This window comes from Vanessa cardui, chromosome 27, assembly GCF_905220365.1.
Source record: "Vanessa cardui chromosome 27, ilVanCard2.1, whole genome shotgun sequence".
Lineage (NCBI taxonomy): Eukaryota > Metazoa > Arthropoda > Insecta > Lepidoptera > Nymphalidae > Vanessa > Vanessa cardui.
This window is the reverse complement of record NC_061149.1, coordinates 4,989,351-5,008,936: the sequence shown is the minus strand read 5'-3', so window position 1 is coordinate 5,008,936 and position 19,586 is coordinate 4,989,351. Positions and strand designations below refer to the sequence as shown.

The following is a 19,586-nucleotide window of genomic DNA, read 5'->3' as shown; positions in this document are numbered from 1 at the left end:
AAAATAAACGGTCCCTGGCGCGGCACACTTTTTTCTGTTGTTTAGTATCATGGGTATAACATATCTGTTTATTAGAATATCATTGATGAAAGACCAAATTTATCAGAAATTATTTTAACTAACAGAAAATTTATAGTTGGGCTCATTCAAATTAATTTAAATATCTTTAAAATGGAATTGCTTACTTTCGATTATAGATTTTAGTATAAAACATAATATTTTTGTTACTTTTTTATTATTTTATTATATATATACTTAATACTATATTTTATAAGCTCTGAAAATACCAATACATAACAATATATATAAATACAGCATTAACATTATTTTGTTACAATACTAATAAAATTTAAGCCAGAAACGGTTAACTACGAAAATAATTCATATATAACTACAAAACTTTATTATAATTATGTGTCAATAAAGCATAACTATTAAAATAGTTTTTTAATAGCGAAACTAAATTCTACACTAATAACGTTCTTACCGAAATAACAACATTGTTGACTTTTAAATGTTTATATATAAATATTTAAAAATCTATATTTATATATATGTAGATAATATACATATATTTAAAAATATGAAATAGTTTTTTTTTTTTTTATATTTCGATGTTACGAGGAACCGATTACGTTTTGACATTTGACATTGACATCAAAATCTCATTTTATCTGTCACTTTTGGGTATTGAATTCTGACATATAAACATTATTCTGCTTCCATTTATAATAATAATAATAAAGAATAACTGTGATATGATATTATTTTTAAAGACTTATAGTACATATTAAAATGAGTAATATTTATATTCAAGAACCACCTGCACTCGGCAAGGTAATTTCCCTCTAAATTCATGACTTGTATTGTATACTAATAAATATTAATTTCTTTATTTTTGGCTGAAGATCCTTTTTCCTTTAAATATCAACATAAAAAAAAACATTTGTACATTTCTTAACTTACTAAAGTTTATTTATCGATTAATGATTTCAGGTGCTTTTAAAAACTACAGCTGGCGATATAGATATTGAATTATGGACGAAGGAAACGCCGAAAGCGTCACGGAATTTTATTCAACTTTGTTTGGAGGGTTATTACAATGGTAAATTTTAAAATAACTATTAATTTTTTTATAAGAGAAGTAATTAAATGGTTAACACGTATAAAGTTTGGTGAGCAAAACAAAACAGCATTTAAATTATTTGTTCAGCATACAAAGATATTGGCTGCAATAAAAGAAATCGACTAACATTTCTTTTTCCGCAAATAATTGTAATAATGGTCAAAAGTTAAACAATAAATAGGCAGCAGATAATATCATATGTTTACATTAAAATGCATTCAGTCACATTATAAGTTGTTTTTTTTAATAATTATATTTATTAAAAACAAGTAACTGAATCAAGGATGATGCCTAATGTTTAAAATGTAATGTAAAATATTAACTTACTATTTACTTCAGGTACAATATTCCACCGAGTAGTACCAGGCTTTATTGTGCAAGGTGGTGATCCGAATGGTAATGGTACAGGAGGTGAATCAGTGTACGGAGAACCTTTTAAGGTGAGAATATGTTTATTTATTGTACACACACATGTATATGATTAAAATAAGTACAGAAGACAAATAACACACATACAAATTAATGCTACTACAGCTAAAAATAAATTATGCAAATTTGCCATTATAGGTTATGTTTGTAAAATAATATTAATTTGTACAAACCAATTATGAAACTAAACTGCTGTTCAATCTCTTTTTAATGATTAAAGGTTTATTATTATTATATTATATTATGTATGTAATATATCTTGCCTGAAAGTCAACGAGTATCAGCTCCATAGTTTTTTATCATCTAATATATTACTATTAATTTAAATATTTTTTGAATATCAGGATGAGTTCCATTCTCGTCTCCGTTTCAACCGACGAGGGCTTGTGGCGATGGCTAATGCCGGTAAAGATGATAACGGTTCACAATTCTTCTTCACTCTAGCAGCTACTCCGGAACTACAAAACAAACATACAATATTTGGAAAGGTTACTGGTAAGTATCAAGACTATTTTTCATTTTATACTTGAGATTTGTGCAACACCATTTCAGTACTTGATCATTTATATACATGTTGGAGCATGGGATTATTAAATAACTTGATTGAAATCTCTTAGTTTAGAGATTTGATTCTGGCCAGAGAGAATCATGTTAGAAAAACAAGAAATGTCAGCTGGCAGAAAAAGAAGGATGATGGATGGTGTCATGGCTTATAAAAAAGACTGTAACAAATTAATATACAAATCCAGCTATAGTTTTGTTGTACTATTCCCTGAATATGTATGTTGAAGATGATGACTTAACAAAACAATAACCTATAAACCTTGCTGGCTCTCTGTTATACATATTACTATACATATTACGAGACTCGTAAAAAAGATATTCATAGATAATATCGAAATATCGTTCTCCATCAAATAAAAATAAAAAAACATAGTAAATATCCCATTTTTAATAACTAATAATAAAAATAATCATGTTAATTTAAAGACTTATTTCTTACATATTCTACTCCTGAACACTACTATTTTGTATTATAGAGTAAGCGAGTGTAACTAGTGTCATGGTTAGCCGTTAGACTTTATATTTAGGCTTTGGATCAGATTTATTAAGTAAAATTTTATTGTATGTACTTTATGTAAAATTTGTAAGTATATTATGAATAAAATTATAAAGTAGATGAAGTTAACAACTGTACACCGTTTTTATAATCTGTATAATATCATAAAGAGTAATAATTTTGACGACCTCCTAGTCGAGTGGTGTGTACACCGGTTTTCATGGGTACGCCACTCCGAGGTCCCGGGTTTGATTCCCGGCCGAGTCAATGTAGATTATCATTAGTTTTCTATGTTGTCTTGGGGTTGGGGGTTTGTGGTACCGTCGTTACTTCTGATTTTCCATAACACAAGTGCTTTAGCTTACATTGGGATCAGAGTAATGTGTGTGATTTTGTCTCATATAATAATTAAATAAATTCATCTTTATTTACAGGTGATACAATCTACAATGTTCTGAAGCTGTCCGAAGGTCTAATAGGGCCGGATGAAAAACCTGAACATCCTAACAAGATATTGAACACTCTAGTATTAATTAACCCGTTCACTGATATCGTGCCGAGAGTGCAAGAGAAACCCCAGGATCAGGATGTAGACAAATCTAAAAAGAAAAAGAGGGAACGACAAGGGGTGAAGTGAGTATGATCATACACACTTTATATGTACAGTGTAAACTCCATCTAATGTCACTCATACATAGATTCATATAGATACACTCTATAGAGTGTTACAACAACAAACAACAACAACTGCCTGTAAATTTCCCACCGCTGGGCTAAGACCTCCTTCCAATTTTATTTCGATTGATTTGAAATAATTTCCTTCTTTTTATACATTTTTGGAAAGCTAAAAAAAACGGTTATGTTTTTAAAATAATCTGCAGGCCAAGTTTCATAAAGATTTTTTTTAGTTTTTGAGGAAAAAAGAATAAAAAAATATATTGAAATAAATTCTTTTTCCGTCTCGCATTTTAAAATTTGGACCGATAATTATTATTTAAATATTGACAAATATCCAGTGTTTATTATAAAAACAAAAGAAAAAAATAGATTTTAATTGAAACTTTTTTTTTAAATAAATTTTTGAAGTTGTATTTTTGACATATTTTTAAAAAAACTAAAAACTTGATAACTCAAAAATGGTTCACTTTTGGATCATGCATATGGGGGTTAAAATTATTGCAAATAGTCACCCCTATCACCTTCTAACGGATATACGTCGAGTTACCAATAACCCTGTATATATGTATACATATATCTCACACTATAAAACTTTCTAGTGTGGATATATATAGTCACTACTGTTTTACTACTTGTACTCAGCTTTGTCTGTCAATCTAGACATATAAATAATGAAGGTTTTTAGTAAAACAAATTTATTTTAATCAAAATAGAAATTTCGGCCTTCTATCATTCGGAGAAGAAGCGGAGGAAGACGAAGGTGAGGCCCAAGAGTTCAGAGGGAAACCGAAATCGACGCACGATCTTCTAGAAGATCCTAAGTTGAGCAAGAAGACCGCTGCGGGTAATTAATTCTTCTTATATTCCATTCGATAGATGTTACGAATTGAATAAGTCATAGAAATAGCAAAAAATTCTCCCTTAGGCTTAAATACGTTGCTTACATTAAAAAAAAACAATGAAAAAATTCGGATTGTAAGTTTAAATAGATAATGAAGTATAGTACGACACAACTTAGATGTCGCATCGGCTAAATTCGTAAAACCGATCACATCCGAATTGAGTACGCTATCCCAAATTATCAATATTTATTTCTCATGTGAATATGATCTTTACACAAACGCAATAACTTGTAATATCATGTGACCTAATATATTCGTCGTTTTACATACACTTGCTTTCTCTGACGCGTGAATCTATAGCGACGAATAGCGTCGAATGGCGCGATAGGGAGCAATTTCTATTGGTTGTGTAAATCGACAGTAATCGGTTTTATTTTCATTCCATTGCATTTTCCGATGCTACATATAATTTGTGTCGTACTATACTGCGTTTAAAAAAATATAAATTAAAAAACAAAATAAATATAAATATATTTTTTGTTATTCCTTACTATACAAGCCATATTCCATGTACTAGTCTGATGCAGATTCGACCCAAACTTACCATTAGGCGGTAAAAAATTTTTTTTATGGGATAAGTTGGTGGATGTCCATATGGGCCACCTGATGGTAAGTGGTCACCACCAACCATAGATAACGACGCTGTTAGAAATATTAACTATTCCTTACATCCTCAATGCGCCACCAACCTTGGGAACTAAGATGTTATGTCCCTTGTGCCTGTAGTTGCACTGGCTCACTCACCCTTCGAACCGGAACACAACAATACTGCGTACTGTTGTTTGGCGGTTGAATATCTGATGAGTGGGTGGTACCTACCCAGGCAGGCTTGCAAAAAGCGAAAGAATACGAAAGAATATACATATACTCTGTATGTTTGCTCAGACTTATATCAATTCAATTGTTTTTATGAACATAAGAATTAATAACAGAAAATGCTTAAATATATACGAATATGCTTAATAATATACAATATGAAAAATAGTAACTGTATAAATCTTGATCGCGTGGAATGGTGGTAAGCATGCTAGCAGCATTTCCCCGTTGAATCGCAATTCCGATCCTCTGGACAAAAAACGAACCAGCCCTCCTGTCACCAGTGGAGGCAATGAGGCGAGGTGTTATACTTTTGATGAAGCTTTTTGCACCACTACTCCAAGGGCCAAGCGTTTCGACAGCAAATGGGACAAAAACGTAATTTGATATAAGACACGAATATTTAGATCTTTTGAATGAATGGTAAAAATATTTAAAAAACAATCTTATTTCCTCCCCTGCGGAGTCGGGAAAGGAATACAATAATTGGTGATCGTCCCAACTTCAGTGTAACTACAGACAAGGCACATAACATCTCAGTTCCCAAGATTTCTAGGTCATTGGTGTTTTAAGGAATGGATATATCTTACCGCCTGTACGCTATATCAAATTATCAATATTTATTTCTCATGAGAATATGATCTTTGCACAAACGTAATAACTTTAATATCATATAACCTTATATATTCGTCAATTTGACGCGTCGATTTACATACACCTGCTTTCTCTGACGCGTGAATCTATAGCGACGAATAGCGTCGAATGGCGCGATAGGGAGCTATTTCTATTGGTCGTGTAAATCGACAGTAATCGTTTTTATTTTCATTCCATTGCATTTTCCGATGCTACATCTAATTTGTGTCCTACTATACACGCTTCGCCGTTTGCACCACGTGAAATTTCGCGTCGGCGAATTTCCCGTGGTCAAGCTATTACAAAAAGTGAATCTGGTGGTTTCAATTGTTACCACCTAACCCAAACCACTAACCATCAGGTGGTACAATGCCTTTAAAAGAGCGTAGTGAAGAAACCTGCAAAGCATATTCTCAGCAGAAGAGAAGACCTTTACTTAGCTCATGGTTTACAAACGGCTACTTTACAAAAATAAATGAATAACCATAAGCCATGATACATATATGACGATTTAATTTAAACTTGTACCATTTACATTTACAGAATTAGAATTAGAAGAACAGAATGAAAAAGAAGAACAATCGAGCAAGGAAAACGATCAGAAAAAAGAAGAAACGGCACAAGCAGTTAGTAATATACGGGAAAAGTTGAAGAATAAAGAAGCTGCACAAGACAAAGAGGGCAGCGGTGCGAGGAAGAGGGGGCAGAGTCCAGATGAAGACGAGGAAGACAGTAAGAGAAAGAAGGAGAGTGATGATGAAGAGTATTATCTCGGTAAAGAGAGGGATATGGAGAGAGCGAAAGAGAGGTAACTTATTTATAATAACTTGATTAAGGATAGGCTATTTGACAATGCGAAAAATAAATTGTGTATTATTGTAATCAGTGTATAGTATGAGTTTAAAAATGGGTATTTACGAATGAAAATAATACTTAATTTATACAAAAATGCATTTTTTCAAACGTTTGTCACGTGACACAAAACGCTCCTGATTGGCCGGGCCTATGATGAAGTCACTTTCTTGTAAACTTTGCTTTTCTACTATATGTACCACATATTAAAATACAAGAAAGTGACGTCACCGACCCCATTGCAGCGCCATATTGTCCAAGTAGCGTTTTTGCGCGTTATTTAAATATGGAATTTTTAATATGATATTTGTCGGCAAATATGTACTAGAAATAAAAAACACAACTTTTACTGGGTTCCTTAACTGCTACTAAATAATATAAAATGGATTTTAAAAAGCGGTCAAATAGCCTATTCTATATTTAACGACCTCCGTGGTCGAGTATTGTACCGGTTTTCATGGGTATCCCGGGTTCGATTTCCCGAGTCGATGTAGATTACCATAAGTTTTCTATGTTGTCTTGGGTCTGGGTGTTTGTGACGTCGTTACTTCTGATTTTCCATAACACAAGTGCTTTAGCTACTTATATATAGATCAGAGTAATGTATGTGATGTTGTCCAATATTTATTTGATACACACAGACCAAACTTGAGAAAGACTAACCAACTACGCATGACATATTATGATGCATATATGGGCGATCCCACTTCAGAGATGTTGGAATAATACAAAAACTCTCCTCACAATCAATACTTCATCTCTCCTGAAGTGGTTAACGATCCTTCCAATTCGACGATTAAAGTAAGAATGACCATTTCTAGGCTTACTCCTAGTATTTAATGTTTACACGCCCCTCCTCATCTGTAGCAACATCCGGTTTCGATCCATTTTAAAAACAATTTAGTTTAGTCGAAACCGGATGTTGACAATCAACGCAAATTGTAACAACTATTTAAATCGAATTATTTATGCTGATAATACTTTTATACATTAAAATAATAAAATATGATCATATTGAAATAAATATGCTAACACATAAGTGTATTCTCTATTCTGTCACTCTCATAATCCAATGGAACGGCGAATCCGATACGAGTGGATAGAGTTTAAGCGCTAATCAACTTTACTTGCATCCCGAGGCGTGGGATGCAAGCAAGTTCAACCACACTCTAGACTTACTGAGAATTGTTGTAGAGAAAAACTCAATGGTACTTTATTGGATTGAGTTGAGGGCAATGACCTTGGGATATATAGCCTATCTAGCCATAAGACCAATTAGTTTAGAGTTAGTCAGTATATAACCGTATTAATATTATAAATACAAAATATCACGGAAAAAAATTGTACCAAACTTCTGTACATCTTAACGCGCTGGTGAAACCACGGTTAGTAGTTAGTTGTGTAGATATATTATTTGATGGTGTGTAGGCTGTCTGCCTGGACGGGTAGAGTGACCACCGTATAAGTGGCTATTACTGCCATTTCTTACGTTACCAATACGCCACCAACCTTGGCAACTAAGATGTCATCTATCATATCTGTAGTTACACTGACTCACTTGCTATACTAACCGATACTCAAAAATACTTTTTTTTTATGGTATAGGTTGGCGGACGAGCATATGGGCCACCTGATGGTAAGTGGTCACCATCGCCCATAGACATTGACTCTGTAAGAATTATTAACTATTCCTTACATCGTCAATGTGCCACCAAGCTTGTGAACTAAGATGTTATGTCCTTTGTGCCTGTAGTTACACTGGCTCACTCACCCTTCAGACCGGAACACAACAATACTGAGTACTGTTGTTTGGCGGTAGAATAACTGATGAGTGGGTGGTACCTACCCAGACGGACTTGCACAAAGCCCTACTACCAAGTAAAAATACTATACTATACTATACTAATTATTTTTATCTGCCGATTGAATATTTCATTAGTGGGTAGTAACCTATCAAGAAGGGCTTGCACAGGGCCTCATGGATATAATTAAATTAATTAATATCGATAATATGAATTCCAGAGATCGTATTAGAAATGAAATAAAGAAACTCAGAAAAGAAATGAGAGGCGCCAAAGAAGAACCGAAGGATGATAAAATAGAAGAGCACAGCGATAGTAAGAAGTTGGAAGAAGAAAACGAGATGTATAAGAAGTTTATAGAAGAACAGGAGAAATATAAGAAGATGAAAGAGAAGATACCAAAGAAAGGAGCTGCTAGGTGAGTACATGTTTATCTATCTATCTACATATAGAAAAAAATAAATGTTTTTTTGCCAACCGTCACAATAAGCGTCAACATACAACAGTTATACTAAAAAAAAATTAAATGAATTTTAAAATTATTGATTATTTCACTGCACTGGTGGAACAGCGTGATGGAATATGTTCCGAACCCTCTCCTTAATGGAAGAGGAGGCCTTATCCCAGCAGTGGGAAATTTACAGACTGTTACTTAAATACTTAACTGCACTCCACTGATTATATTATATGAAAATCAACAAAAAGTAACTTCAAGCTTCTTTATCGTCTATATAATCTTTTTTTTTTCTTATTTAATTTTGGGTCTCCTGCCCTAAATAGGACCGTCATATTGTAGCTTCTTCCTTTTGTTTTAATTGTATTTATTATTAATAATCATTAAATAGAACTCCGGGAGCATTCTAGTAGATTCTGACAAAGGATCTGCTAGAATACTCTGAACAAATCCGAGATCGAAATACGCTTTTAAACCACATAAGAGTCACTTTCTCTGATTCCTAAGTTCTAAAACCTTCAATGAACATAATCTTCTATAGTTTATTATGAAATAATTCATTAATATGGGCGATAGATTATACTAGCTGTGGCCCCCGTCTCCGCTCGTATTTAGCTTTTTGGTTACACATGACACATGGTAAAAATGGCGTATTATTCGATACAAGATTTTGTAGATGATAAAAAGGCGTGGAATAAATGCCTGTTGACTTCCAGGCATGATATATTAATTTAAATAATTGTATTAACTAACATGACCGTATTTTTTTTAAATGTTGAAAAAAGAGTAACTACTGAGTTTCTTGCCGGTTCTTCTCGGTAGAATCTACTTTCCGAAACGGTGGTAGCTTCACTTAATTGTTAAATGACGATTCAAAAGTGATTTTGATTTTGAATATAAATACGAAAAAATATTAATCGTTTTAAGAGAAAATGTGATACTCATAGCATTGGTACAAGAAACAAGCATGAACTTGTTACTTCTGTTACTCGACTGCATAGAGTCAGTAACTCTTTTGTGGGGCAATGTAAAGGAACCCAGAAAACGTCCAAAATGCTTCTGTTGCCAAATTTTGTTAAGGAACGCTTGTGTGCGCAAGGTTATAATACAATTACTTAGTTTATGATCGATATACCTTGTGAATGAAATTATCGCCTCCTGGCTATTTCTATTCATATGCATTGTGTATATATATAATAAAATAGACCAAAAAAAGGACCCGCTGAGTTTCTTTCGCCGGTTCTTCTCAGTTCAGGGTGTTTTCTCTTCCGAACCGGTGGTAGTGTTTCATTTGACCATCAATAAGTAAGTGTAATGCTTCTATATCGAATAAAGTAATTTGAGTTTTGAGTTTGTGTTAGGCAAAAAAAGTAAAAAAGTATACTCGGTGGTAAGGCTTCGTGCAAGCCTGCCTGGGTAGGTACCACCCACACATCAGTTATTATACCGTCAAACAACAGTAATCAGTATTGTTGTGTTCCGGTTTGAAGGGTGAGTGAGCCAGTGTAACTACAGGCACTAGGACATAGCATCTTAGTTCCCAAGGTTGCTGACGCATTGACGATGTAAGGAATAGTTAATATTTCTTAAAGCGTCATTGTCTATGGGCGATGGAGCCTATACCATAAAAAAAGTAGCCCATGTCCTTCCTTGGAGTTCAAGTTTGCTTAAAATGAAAGAGCGACGGACAGACAGAGAGTTACTTTCACATTTATAATTTTAATATAGATAAAAGTTATTTAATTGTAACTCTTTGGAGACATAGACAAAGTTTAATATAATACCAATAAGTTTTTTTTAAAAAAAAAAAGTTCTCGTTGTAGCTTAAGTAACGCCTTATTACATCAGCTTTAGCCAGTGAAAATCCCGTCAAAATGGGTTCAGCCCTTCCAAAGGTTAGCCGGAACAAACAGACATATAGACAAAAAATGTAAAAGGCGTTATTTTGGTCTATATAATGTGTATATGAGCATTTAGTAAAAGGCGCTTATTATAAAATTACAAAAAGAAACTCCAATTTTATTACATGTATTTTATATTGAAACATAAATAATGAGGGAAATCACATTAAAATACATGTATTATTGCGTAAATGGAGTAAATGAACAAAAAAAAAACAGTCGAGCAGAGACTATTTTTTAATTTATTTGACAGGTATTAAATAAGTTTGGTTGAAATATTAAATAGTATTAATTTATAGACCGGGAGATGATGACACAAAATATTAGGTCATTTGTACCAGTATGGCGGTTCTTCAGGGGTGTAATTACGTAAAGGAAAAAGGTGATTATAGTGCACGCTCCCAATTGCGTGGCGTTAATCGAACTTGTCGGATAAATATCGAGTGTCGAACGATTTGTTCCACAAAAATGCTTGTATTTTCAAATAGTCAAAAAAAAGAAGTAGGCGGTAGCGTAACGCCATACTTCTCGAGTGTGACTTACAGCACGCCATACTGACGCGAATACGTTAATTTAAACAAAACAATTAAACATTTAGAAGACTTCCGTGGTCGAGTAGTGTGTACACCGGTTTTAATGGGTACGCCACTCTGAGGTCCCGGGTTCGATTCCCAGCTGAGTTAATGTAGAAAAATTATTAGTTTTCTATGTTGTCTTGGTGTTTGTGGTACCGTCGTTACTTCCGATTTCCATAAAACAAGTGCTTTAGCTACTTATATTGGGATCAGAGTAATGTATATGATGCGGTCAAATATTTATATGAATAATATTTCTAGAATTCTATAATTATTATATTGTGTTATTTGTACCAGGTCAATTTTTACATAACTAATCATCGTCGAGTAGCCATTCCCAAGATCCCTGAAGAACCGCCATACTGGTACAAATGACCTAATATTTTGTGTCATCATCTCCCGGTCTATATTTGAAGCATCTAGCCCGCGACGGATTAAGATGAGAACGTGCGTAATAATGTAATTAAAACTATTCTTTAATGATTTTTATTACTATAGAATCTATGCATTTATATAATTTATTGTATATTTATATAATTTGGTTTTATTTAGGTTTAAATTATATAGCAATGCTCTCATTTAATGTTCAATGCCGGGCGTCTCAAGACAACCACACATTGTATGAACAAAAATATCTCAACAATTAAACCCGATTAACAATAGTAAAAACAAATTATAATAGTAACGGTTCTAGTGCTGTTAGTAAATACAAAAACAAAGAGGAAAAAAAGCCCAACAAACGGTACTCAAGAGAGGCGTCCTTTTCAGAAGCAGAACAAAGTTCACACGAAAAACGCCCAAAAAGAAAGTTTGGTCGAAGAATCTATACGAGAATCGCGACTATCCGGACAATTACACGGACGGGAAATTCCTAGAAGACCTAAGGAAGAATTTGTTCGTTGAAAAAGTGACTCTAAAACAAGCCGTACTAGGCTCATTTCGGGTTGTATTGAGGTTATGCTTGTGTGTGTTATACGCCATCTTGTTTGTGTACATGTATAACAAATGGGTACACACGCATACAGTCATTTATCTATCAATAACGATTGCGTTTGTGTGCTACATATTGTACATCTGTGTTGAAGGCGGAGCGTTTTTGAGGCATTTTAAAATAGTTCTTGTGTACTTGGTCATAGGGTATATTTTGTCTCCGATATTACACACATTGACGGATACGGTGAGTACAGATACGATATACGCTTGGGCGGTTATAATGATGTTGGTACATCTTATGTTCTTCGATTACGACGTTCCAGCGGCGTTCGTATCGAAATCGTTATCGATAAACGCAGCTATATTCGCGTCAGTGTGTCTCGTTTCTCGATTATCGACTCCGTTCGATGCGTTCGTACTTTTAACTATATCCGTTATATTTTTCGTTCTAAGTCCGCAGTTATTCCAAGCGTTGCTACGAACGAGATTATTCTTAGCGTTATTTTTTGTAACGTTAACAGTAACCCTTGTCTCCTTGTATGCGGTTTCGTTGAATTTATTGTGTTATTTTTCATTCTTTGTGTTTATACTGAGCGGTTACTGCCCCGTAATGTTTGTGAGGTGGCAGATATATAAAGATAATATCTACGGACCGTGGGATGAAGCGATAATAAACAATTCGAATGAATTCGACGAGTTCACATAATTAGAATTAATTTTAATGATGTTTTTATGAATCAGCTGTCGGTGGCTCCGGTCTGTGGTTTGGACATTCGATTTTTAAATTTAAATTTTTTTTATTTAAAATTATTTGTAAATGGATCATTTGATAGTCACTTCACCAATATTGAGTCTGTAAGAAACTGAAACCTACATCGTCATCTATAAATGTATTCACTCATGAAGGCGATTGTGTATTAGTGTGAGTGATTATAAGATGTCTTAGTGTGCGTGAGATGACTGAAAGTAGAGACAGCAAAAAAAAAATACATATTAGTTTATATTGTAAGTTTGTTTTTTTAGATAAGAATTTCGTTAGTGAATAGATTTATTTAAATTAGGAATTAATTTCTTATGTCTCTTGTGTCTGTTATAATATTGTTTTTAAAAATATTTACCACCAGCAAAACAATAACATTGCATTGTATTCCTTTATATTTTTAACGTTTTATTGTAAATATGTTTTTATTACTAGTTATAAATTTAAAAATATGAAACAGTGATGTTTTTTTATAATTATTGTAATATTAATTGTTATGTTTTTAATAAACAATAATGTAATGTGTAATTTTATTTCTGTATTTTATTAAGTCATATTAACTATGTCAAGCTAAGCATATCATATAAACTATATTGGAAGAAATTATTGATCACAACAGGTTATTTAGGAACGTATAGTACGACACAAATTAGATGTAGAATTGGAAAATGCAATGGAATGAAAATAAAACCGATTACTGTCGATTTACACAACCAATAGAAATAGCCCCCTATCGCGCCATTCGACGCTATTCGTCGCTATAGATTCACGCGTCAGAGAGAGCGAGTGCATGTAAATCGACGCGTCAAATTGACGAATATATTCGGTCATATGATATTACAAGTTATTACGTTAGTGCAAAGATCATATTCGCATGAGAATAATAAATATTGATAATTTGGGATGGCCTACTCAATTCGGATGTGATCGGTTTTACGAATTTTGCCGATGCGACATCCAAGTTATGTCGTACGATAAGTATACACTATATGAATCGTCATACAGTGTAAGAAACGGTATACAAAATAGAAATTCATCTCTCATTCAACGTGGCTATTTATTAAGATGATATATTGTTAATATTACAGACATATACATACATATATACATACATTCATATATTCATTGCTAATAGGTTGCCCAATATAAGTCACGGGTTGTTATTTTTAAATAATAATATAACCTTTAATTACCTTTTTAAATCGAGCGTTAGTCAAGAGAATATTACACGAGAAATTAGTAAAGTAAGATTGCCTAATGACTTCTTATTGTTTACAATAGGCAGATTTGCCAAATTGGTTACTGGTAAGTGTTCACCACCAGTAGACAACGGCACAGAACGAATTAATGTTATTACTTACATCGGTAATGCGCCACCAACCTTGGGGATCATGATGTTATGGCCCTTGTGCCTGTAGTTACACTGACTCACCCACCCTTCGAACCGGAACATGATGATTACTATATGATGACTGCTATTTGGTGCTAGAATATCTGATGAGTGGGTAGCATCTACATAGAGGGGCTTTGCACGAAGCCCTAACCAAGTATGATCGATCGGTAGAGAAGAAGATGAACTTAATTTTGAAGATAGGCATAATAGTGACTTATTTGATATTCTTTAATCTAGAACAACACAAACATAAAACAGAAATTTATATTCGTGAGTACTCTAAACTATGTAACACAAGTAGTAGAAAATAAAAAGTAAAAAGTAACTCATCATCCTCCTGCCCTTTTCCCAATTTTATTTGGGGTCGGCGTAGCATGCCATACTTCTCTGTCAGACGTCATCTCACAAGTAACATTCTTTCTGACCATATCGTCTTTCACACAGTCCATCCATCGTTTTCTTGGTCGTCCTCTACCTCTATATCCATCCACATCCATGCTCAAGGCCTTCCTCACAATATGTTTCTCATTCCTCCGCATTACATGCCCATACCATGAAAGCCGCCTTTCACATAACTTCTCGGCTATCGGTGTCACTTTCAAACTTCAAGAAATAAAAAGTAACTAAATAATAAAATATAACACAAGTACTATTCTATATTTAAATAATAAATAACAAAGTCGACAAAACATAAACGCCAACAAATATTCAAAATTAATAGGGCGAGGCATTTTAAAAGGGAGAATTACAAGAATTTAAAGAAGTTTAAATCAAACTTGTTAGTGTAGTACGGAACCATTTGGGGTTTAAATAAGTAATGTGTATGGCAGATAGTATAGGTACTTTTCCTTCAATAATACTGTGAAGTGGCCAGATACAGATCTCAGGAATATATGAACCCATATGCCATCAGTACATCCTTGGGATCTAATATGTCATGTCCCCTGTACGGGTGATTACAGGCAGGCACTTTTTAAATTGTAACATGTAGCAGCAAATTTATGGAGTTTTTTTAGTATCGATTTGGCTTTAACTAAATAGTGCTGCAATAACTTCTATACATGTCTATCAAGCTATGCTAGCTTTGCTGCTATATACAGGGTTATTGGTAACTCGACGTATATCTGTTAGGAAGTGATAGGGGTGACTATTTGCAATAATTTTAACCCCCATATGCATAATCCTAAAGTCACCTATTTTTGAGTTATTAGGTTTAGATTTTTTCAAAATTTGTCAAAAATGCAACTTCTACAGCATTTCTAAACTTTCTACAGCTTTCTAAATAATAGGTTGGGAAAAAAGTTTCTTCGTATTTTATATGAAAATTCAAAAAGTTTTTTTTATAGTTTATTTACATTTGACTAAAGTATGTAGGTGCCATTTTGTTCCATAACTTTTTGCCATCTTGTTGGTAGTGACATGATCCCATTGCTGTAAAAATTTTGGGGCTTCTGATCGAAAAACTGCGACAAGTGGTTTTGGCAGTCCTCTCGTGATGTTAACCTGACACTGCCTAAGGAATTCTGCAGAGACCGAAACAGATGAAAATCTGAAGGTGCAAGGTCAGGACTATACGGCAGATGCATTAATACCTCCCAGCCAAACTCTCGTAATTTTTGTTGAGTGGCTAAAGATGTGTGAGGTCTAGCGTTGTCATGGTGAAAAACCACACCCCTTCTGTTGATCAATTCTGGCCGCTTTCTCTCAATTTCTTGCTTCAATCTCATCAATTGTTTGCAATACAGTTCTGAATCGATGGTCCTGCCGGGCGGTAACAGCTCATAATGAATGATGCCCTTCCAATCCCACCATACACATAGCATTACCTTGTTGCGAGTTAATCCGGGTTTTGCCACAGTCTGTGAAGCTTGACCGGCCTTTGACCACGATCTTTTTCGCACGTTCTTGTCGTATGTGATCCACTTTTCATCACCAGTTATCAGCTTCTTCAAAAATGGTTCGGTTTCATTACGTCGTAATAAAGAATCACAAATGAGTACACGGTTCATTAGGTTTCTTTCAGTGAGTTCATGAGGCACCCATATATCGAGCTTTTTTGTGTACTCAGCTTTATTCAAATGAGTCAAAACCGTTTTGTGGTCAATTGCCAGTTCTTCAGATACATCGTAACTACTAATATGCCGATCTTGCTCCACTTTTTCAAAAATGGCATTAATTTTGTCCGTAACAGGGCGACCAGAGCGAGATGCATCTTTGCTATCAAAATTTCCGGCTTGAAAACGCTTAAACCAAACTTGCGCTACTCTCACAGATTTTTTCTTGCGGCTTGAGTTGCATTTTTACCTTTTTTATAGTAAATTTTTAAAATTTCTTCTTTAGATTCACTCATTTTAACAACAACAAAAACAAATGAAAATCACACAAATTCCTAATTTGAATTTAGATGTGCCTTCTTTAAAATTAAAACTTTTTAATGATACCAAAACCAGCCAGATACAAATGGTATAGCCAAAGAGATTTTATTACAAGTTCATACATACTATATGCGAAAAGACTTTTTCCCCAAACTAATGTATAAATATTATGCCCTTTTAATTTTCAGATTTTCATTCGTAATTTTAGTATTAATAGGGATATGCTGTAAATGTACCATTTTTAAGCTAAGCTTGTTTCATTAAGAAACGTTCTAGTTTATTCCACGTACCACGTACAGGGAGTAATTCAGCAGTCAAGTTCAATTTTCCTCATGATTACAAATACAAATTAAGCAGATGAAATTAATCTAGGTCTACGTCAAATTGGCCATAATCGAATTAGCTGAAATTTACAAAACTTTAACTATATCATACAAATCGTCATCCTCCATTTTACCCCTTCTAAGGGTTAATTAAAAAATGTAGCCAATACCCTTTCAGGGAACCAAAACCTTACCAAATGACACCTAAATCTCTTTAGTGGTTTAAGCACTAAGAGGTGACTGACGGAACTACTTTTATAATATTAGTAAAGCATACGTAGATAAACAAGCAATTATTATAACATTAATTACTTAAATATACTTATAGATATAATTAAATATACAAATATGAATTAAAAATAGTCACTGTATGAGACAATATGAGACAACATCACATACATTACTCTGATCCCAATGTATGTAGCTAAAGCAATTGTGTTATGGAAAATCAGAAGTAACGACATTACCACAAACACCCACACCTAAGACAAGATAGAAAACTAATGATAATCTACATTGACTCGGCTGGAAATCGAACCCAGGATATCAGAGTGACGTACCCATGAAAACCGGTGTACACACCACTCGACCACGAAGGTCGTCAAAATCTTGACCGCGTGGAATGTTGGCAAGAATGCTAGCAGCATTGCCCCGTTGTATCACCCTCGTGGCCAAAAACGAACCAGTTCTATCACCATCGGAGTGAGAGATTTTATACTTAAATTTCGATTTTTTTAATTAATTACTATCTATTGTTTTCTTATTTAAATTATTTTGTTATATGTTATTAATGTGATCAATGATTTGAGTGTACTAATTTATAATATTTTAGCAATTGTTAGTATTCAGTATAATAAAAATATTGCTTATGTTGTAATCTGTCTTAAGTAAAACAAAAAAAATATATTGTACCTAAGAATGCATGTTGTGGCCGTCTTAAAGAGTCGCACATTTTACATAAGTTTCAATGTGTTTTTATGATTACATGTGTAAGTGTTGTGACTGCTGATGGTCCTTAATAAAATAAAATAAAAATAAATAAAATAAAGAAGACAATTAGATATAAGAATTAGTACATTGTATATTATATTGTTTCAGAGAGGACTTCACGTTGAAACTCTTGGCGAAATTCAAAACTAAATTACACGCGATTAAAGAAAAGAATCAAGGTGATGGATCGAAGCCTGAAGAGGTTGGTGATGAAGATGACATCAACACTGATAATTGGTAAGTTAGAATAAGGCTACGCAGATCCTGCCTTCTGGGTTCGAACCCCGATTCTGATAAAAAGTTATAAGTTTTCTGTTGAAAACCTCTCATTTGGAAGAACTGTGTAACCGTACTCAGGAGTCTATTGGTCTTGAGCTTAATATTTTTTCTTTTTGTTTATATTTTTTTCTGTTAATTTGCTGTTAATTTTTTATATATTTTTAAACGAAGTACCACAGTGTCTATTTATACTTACAATCACGTATTTTTTCATAATTTTTTTTTTATAATTCTATGGCTTATTCAATTCGTAATATCTATTGTATGGAATAGCCGATTTGGACCAATAAAAATTTACTCCATATATATTGGAAATTTTTTTGGGTCAAAATTTAAACAGAAGTATGAATAACATGGTCTGACTTTAGTCGGTATTTCTAATATTAAAACGTAAAAAGTTAATATCAAATTGATCCGTCAAAGAACCAAAGTCATCGACATAGCCCACCGGATTAGTAAGCTGAAGTGGAAGTGGGCTGGTCATATTTGTCGTAGAACCGACAACCGTTGGGGAAAACGCGTTCTAGAGTGGAGACCGCGTCTCGGCAAACGTAGTGTAGGACGTCCTCAGGCACGGTGGAGTGACGATTTACGCAAGGCGGCAGGCAGGAGCTGGATGCGAGTAGCCGGAGAAAGGCCACAGTGGCGTGCACTTGGAGAGGTCTATGTCCAGCAGTGGACGAAAACGGGCTGATGATGATGAATATAAAAAGTAATAAATTTTTCGTTACTCTTTTCTCAGGCTGGGTCACACACTTCGCTTCGAAGATAAGGGTTCAGTGGTTGCGAAGGATGCATCCTCGAAAGGAGATGACTGGTTCGACATTTACGACCCGCGGAATCCGATCAATAAGAGGAAAAGAGACAAAAACGATAAAAAGAATAAGAAATAAATTGTTTTATTGTTATTTTACTAAGTGTAAAGAATTTGTTTTATTTAATTAACCAACGACCTATCCTGAATTTGCAAAGTGATTAATTACTGAAAAAATGTCATTATATAAAAAATCAAAATCAAAATAAACTTTATTCATGTGGGCTTTTACAAGCACTTTTGAATCGTGATTTTACAATTAAGTGAGGCTACCACCGGTTCGAAAAGTAGATTCTACCGAGAAGTACCGGCAAGAAACTCAGTAGTTACTCTGTTAGTAGTTAACCGGTGGACATAACTTTTTTTCAATATATCTATTACTTTTTTTTTGCTTTCCCACATGTTTAACAAATTTAATATAACTAAACCTTCCTTATGAATCCCCCTGTCTAATAATGAAAACCGCATGAAAATCCGTTCAGTATTTATGT

General features: G+C 33.7%; 1 protein-coding gene across 2 annotated transcripts; it reads left to right on the top strand.

Annotated features, from left to right (window-relative positions):
- The first annotated feature begins 690 nt into the window (after positions 1 to 690).
- Positions 691 to 19,202, top strand: LOC124541195 (spliceosome-associated protein CWC27 homolog). Of its 2 annotated transcripts, XM_047119062.1 has the most exons (10): positions 691 to 837; positions 997 to 1,105; positions 1,466 to 1,566; positions 1,900 to 2,050; positions 3,050 to 3,248; positions 4,007 to 4,137; positions 6,188 to 6,452; positions 8,519 to 8,716; positions 18,111 to 18,239; positions 19,024 to 19,202. In XM_047119062.1, the coding sequence occupies exons 1-10, from the start codon at positions 796 to 798 to the stop codon at positions 19,172 to 19,174; spliced, it is 1,476 nt and encodes a 491-aa protein (XP_046975018.1). In that variant the 5' UTR covers positions 691 to 795; the 3' UTR covers positions 19,175 to 19,202. The 2 variants fall into 2 exon arrangements, with proteins under 2 accessions (XP_046975018.1, XP_046975017.1); XM_047119061.1 differs by lacking the exons at positions 18,111 to 18,239; positions 19,024 to 19,202 and adding an exon at positions 11,997 to 13,159.
- The last annotated feature ends 384 nt before the right edge of the window (positions 19,203 to 19,586 follow it).

Excerpts from the sequence above, each read along its gene's own strand:
- LOC124541195 (XM_047119061.1), top strand. The coding sequence starts at position 796 with ATGAGTAATATTTATATTCAAGAACCACCTGCACTCGGCAAG. Across the intron at positions 3,249-4,006 it reads AGGGAACGACAAGGGGTGAA|AAATTTCGGCCTTCTATCAT; the intron begins GTGAGTATGATC and ends TAATCAAAATAG. Across the intron at positions 6,453-8,518 it reads ATGGAGAGAGCGAAAGAGAG|AGATCGTATTAGAAATGAAA; the intron begins GTAACTTATTTA and ends TATGAATTCCAG.